General features: G+C 46.1%; 1 protein-coding gene across 2 annotated transcripts; it reads left to right on the forward strand.

The window, feature by feature from the left end:
* Positions 1 to 876: 876 nt before the first annotated feature.
* On the forward strand, positions 877 to 4,294 carry LOC123065031 (BTB/POZ domain-containing protein POB1). Of its 2 annotated transcripts, XM_044488404.1 has the most exons (5): positions 877 to 1,211; positions 2,011 to 2,126; positions 2,198 to 2,261; positions 2,824 to 3,103; positions 3,220 to 4,294. In XM_044488404.1, exons 2-5 carry the CDS (start codon positions 2,043 to 2,045, stop codon positions 4,031 to 4,033), a joined length of 1,242 nt encoding a protein of 413 aa, XP_044344339.1. In that variant the 5' UTR covers positions 877 to 1,211; positions 2,011 to 2,042; the 3' UTR covers positions 4,034 to 4,294. The 2 variants fall into 2 exon arrangements, with proteins under 2 accessions (XP_044344339.1, XP_044344338.1); XM_044488403.1 differs by having other exon boundaries at positions 877 to 2,126.
* The last annotated feature ends 750 nt before the right edge of the window (positions 4,295 to 5,044 follow it).

The raw sequence follows: 5,044 nt of genomic DNA on the forward strand, positions 1-5,044 counted from the left end.
CCCCTGCTGGACATGAGGAAACTGTGGCGCTTTCAAAGGGTACCTTGAAGACACATTTCTTGGGGTTCAGCTTCATGCACATGCGGCACAGGTTATCAAAAGTCTCTGACAGGTCGTCGAGGGGCGTGGCCCGGTCCTTTGTCTTCGTAACGAGATCACCAATGTATGCCCCGACGTTGCGGATGAGCTGGGGCTCCAAACCAATGTGCGCGGCCCGCTGATATGTTGGACGTTCATTCTTTGGAGTAAAAGGTATGCATATATACAACAAAAAGTCCCTGTGAGGGTGATGAAAGTCGTCGCTTCGTCCTCCTCCTTAGCCATGTGCATCTGGTGGTAACCAGAATACCCGTCCAGGAATCACAGGAGATCACGCCGCGCTGTGGAGTCCATGATCTGGTCAATGCGAGTCGATTGGAAGTGATCCTTAAGACACATTTTTTTGAGGTCGGCGAAGTCCACACACATCCTCAACTTTCTGTTAACCTTTGGGACGACGACGAGATTGACAAGCCACTCTAAGGTGAATCATCTCACAGATGAAATGAGCCTCTTGGAGATTACTCACCTTGGCACAGATGAAATGTTGTTGCTTGGGTGCTTGTCGGCGCTCCTTTCATCAGACGAGGCGTGCGCCCGGGTTCACGGATAAGTGGTGCTCAATCATCTTCACGGGGACCCCGAGCATATCCGACTACCTAAGCGGTCAGGAGGCTGAAGAAGGTGAATAGGTTTCCGACCACCTAAGAGCAACTCCAACACGTTGACATATTTTGTCTGTTTAGATTGTAACAGACAGAAAAAACGGCCCAACCCGCTGACACAAAACAGATGACCGTTCATCTTTTGTCCGTCCGGGACCCATTTCTTGCGCGAATTTGGGCCTGGTTTCCCTCGGCGTGGGCACAATGTGGACATGCGCGACGCCCGCCGTTGTCCTCCCCCTGTCCCGCCGTCGATGCCACCTCCCCTGTCCAAAACTTTGAGCCGATGCCGTGATGCGGGCGCGGAGGCTGCTGCGCCACAGCATCGCGCTTCCGGGGGCTCGTGTCGCTGTCCCGGCCGGGACGGTGACGACGCCCGTTCTGGTCAGGTCCCGCCCGGCGGCGTCTTCCCAGGCGGGCCCGACGCCTACTGTTGACGAGGGCCTCAACTTCCCGGCAGTCCGCGAGGTCGTTCCGGTGGAAAGATCCACCGGGCACCACCTGCCGGTACACCCCTCGAAATCGTTGGTCCCCTTTACGGCCGAGGACGTCGCGGAGGTTGTCCACCCGTTCCGCCAGACGCGGGGCTCCCCTGCTGCGGTGGTGGCAACTTCCCTCTGGTGACCGAAAGGGAAGGGCTTTTTCCCTTGGGGAAGCGCCGGCGTCCCCCGGTGGTTGGGCGATGGCGAGCAATTTCCACCTGCCACGGGGTGTCGGAGAAAGCACATGGTTGATGGCGGACATGGTTGATGATGATGCAGCAAATGTTTAGTCAAGTATATTTGGATTTAGCTGTAGTGTTCAAACATATCAATCCCCTGTCACTGCAACTGAGACTAGCCACTGACAATGGTTGTTAACCGTTCGACTCAGAAAACTTGAAAATGTGTTATTCCAGCTGAGACACCTAAAGTTCTACTAGTTAATGTCCTTTTAAGGAATTGTAGGTTCTGAAATTCTAGTATTCATGTTACAATTCCTGGTCCAGTTTACAGTGAAGCTTTACAAAGGGCATTGCCTAAGTTATATGTAATTCAAGTAGGATCCTTGGGGTAACATCTATGATCTCTTTGTTCAGTGAGCTACAAGCATGCTTAGATTGCTGGCTGCAGCTAAATTGCGGTTCAATTTTTGTGATATTATTTTTACCATTTATCAAATATCTGAAGAGTGATTAAATGAATCTGCACCATTGGACAGAGTGTTTCAAGTATTTTTCCCAGAAGAAAATATGTCCAATGGTTTAATTGCGTACCTTTTGCTTCTCCTAGTTGTCTTATATTTCACCGATCTTGTTATTTTGCAGCTGATAATGGAGAGATAGACTGTTTCTCAACCATGGCAAGTACACCAATTTTAACAGTAAAGACCCTTCATATCAATTCAGCGATTCTTGCTGCAAGAAGTCGTTTCTTTCTAAAGGTAATTCTATAATCATGTGAAGTACATTTGTATGATCAGTTCAAGTTTCTAATAAGCTTCATGTTTCTTAGCTTTTCTCAAATGGCATGAATGAATCTGATCAGACGCATCCAAGAATCAGGATTGCTGATTCAGGTAATGTGAGCTTTACTGTAACATTCTTCCTCTTATATTTTATTCTTATTTGATACTGTGGTTGTGTTACTATTTTTTGTCATAAGATTATTTATGGTAAATAAAAGATTATCTTTTATAGTTTCTGCACTTAATTTTACTGGTAATTCAGCATGCACAATGTATATATTGCATGTACCATACACTATCTAAATATCCACTGATATGTGTCGTCTCTTTTAGTCATCGATGTGGGCAATTCGTGGATTAATTAACTCACTCTTAAGCAGGGAACTCTCTCTCAAGTTTATTTTTTTACGTGCAATTATCAGCCATTGGATCTGATTGTATTGAATGATTGAGATCGCTTGGATTCCTCCCAACTCGTATGTTTTCTGTAGTAGTATACATATAAATTATCCGTGATTGGAAAAAAGGTTAATCTCCCATGGAGGGTTTGTCAATAATGTAAGTCAGTAGTCAATTTCGAAAGTTTATTTAGGGTACAAAAAGTGTGTCCTTTTTTTTGCTTATTTATTGAGCTGCTCTCATGATTTTTCTGTTTTCATTCTACTTGGAACAGAGGAAAATGCCTTTATGGAGCTTTTAAGCTTCATGTACAGTGGAAAGTTGACAACAATTGAGCCCACTCTTCTGCTTGACATCTTAATGGCTTCCGACAAATTTGAGGTTCTTTCTTGCATGAGGTACTGCAGTCAGTTGCTCAGAAGCCTGCCTATGACCACAGAATCTGCACTGCTATACCTAGACCATCCATGCTCCCTTTCAATGGCTGTTGAAGTTCAGGGTGTGGTAGGTGCAGCCAGGGAATTCCTTGCTGAGAAATACAAGATTTTAGACAAGTGAGTGATCCCCATTTGATGGAGCAATTTTTATTTTTCATTTTGGAGAAATATGTAGGCATTGGCCATTGTAATGTGCACGAAGTGTACTCATGGCATGGTTTGTCCCATTTCAGGTTTGAAGAATTGATGAACATCTCTCTTTCTGGAATCGAGGTGATCTTTTCAAGCACTGACATACAAGTAGCATCTGAAGATGCGGTATATAACTTCTTGCTCGAGTGGGCCCGTGCGCGATACCTGGAACCGGAGGAAAGACGTGAGATCTTGAGCAGCCGTTTGCTTCCGCTGGTAAGCTTCAGTCATATGACATGTGCGGCACTTCAGGAGATCCTAGCATCCACTGATGATGACATAGACCGTGAGCAAGTAACCAAGCGCATCAATGAGGTCCTTCTTCACAAAGCTTACCCAACCCAGATGGAAGGTGCTCTTGCAGCAGATGCATCAACTCTCAATTGGCAGTCTGCTGAGCGAACTTACGGGTCCAAACATGTGAAAGCGGTTGCATTTGATCGACCTTACCCACAGGTTATAGTTTACATGGATCTAAAGCGCGACGAGTGCTCCCAATTCTTCCCATCAGGAGTTATATTGTCAGACTGGTTCCATCTCGCAGGTCAGAAATTCTATCTCATGGCAAACTGTGTACTGGATGAGCAGACAGAGTTGTACAGCTTTGGCCTCTGGTTAGGGATATATGGAAATTCTATTTCAGGCTCGCTGTGTTTCGATATTGAGTTTGCTGCAAGGACAAGATCGTCAGGAAAATTCTTGAGCAAGTACGGCGGTAGGCACACATTCAGCGGGCCTTTGCTGGAGGGATGCGATGATCTTTTTGGAGTTCCATGGTCGACGTTCATTGCGGACGACAGCCTCTTCATCGACGGCGTGCTGCATCTGAGAGTTGATCTGACTGCGGTGGAGTAGCCTGAATTATACACCTGATGGTATTTCACTCAGCAAAGTTAGGGTGTGTCTTGAGCCCTGCATGTGATACTGTGAGCTGCTGCAGCAGCCAGGAAGTTTAATCCCTGGGCGTTGTCCGGGGTAACCTGAATCATGTGTTGTTGTTGTTGATCGGTTGCTACTGCAAGTCAGTAGTAACGTGTGTGTGTGCGCTGACTGCTGACTTTTGTATGTTGGTATCATACTTTAGAATTTTATTTATGCATGTGCGAATGGTCTCTGTGCTGGGAAAGTGAGTTTGTTGGCTGAATGATGCAAGGAGATTCCGACTTGGTGCTTCAACTGCTTTCATCTGACTTACTATAGTGTTTTTCTTTTCTAAATGCGAAAGTGCTATTCTGAGCTCGGGCTCATATGTGCCCTTTATCTCAGCCGTCGTGTAGCACTAAGATTCGGGCCACTGCTGGTATTTTAGTCTGTATTCGGAGCAGTACACGCAGCTTTTTCACAGCATGTGGCCCACCCAACCACCGCATTCAATGTAACAGCCGTCATACTCGCAGCTACGGCTGAGATGGGAGCTTTGTGTTGTGGGCCACGGCTCAGCCGTTGTGGGCTACGCGCTCCATCGATGCCAGTGCCATCCATTCTTGTGTCCCCTTCAAGGACACATTACACAAAATGTTGGGCAATTTGTACCCTGGTATCTTTTCTTTTAATATTGTTTTCCTCTCACTCACCTTCAGAGGTTGATACTCTGATCATACCACTCGGACTAACATCCAAAGTTTTATTTATTTATTTATTTGTCTGAACATGTCTATCCCCACGCCTGAAAATAGCACAAATGAGTTAATACAGCTGATATTTTTTCTTAATCATTTTCTTAATCAGGTTTCTTCAAACATCTGCAAAACGTGTACCCGGTGTTCCAGATCCTTGGCTCGCCTTATGAGCAACATTATGTACTGCATCACCAACGGCAGCATGTGCACAGGCCTTCTCGATCTGCTCATCAGTGGCTGCACAAAC

Source organism: Triticum aestivum, chromosome 3B (genome assembly GCF_018294505.1).
Source record: "Triticum aestivum cultivar Chinese Spring chromosome 3B, IWGSC CS RefSeq v2.1, whole genome shotgun sequence".
Lineage (NCBI taxonomy): Eukaryota > Viridiplantae > Streptophyta > Magnoliopsida > Poales > Poaceae > Triticum > Triticum aestivum.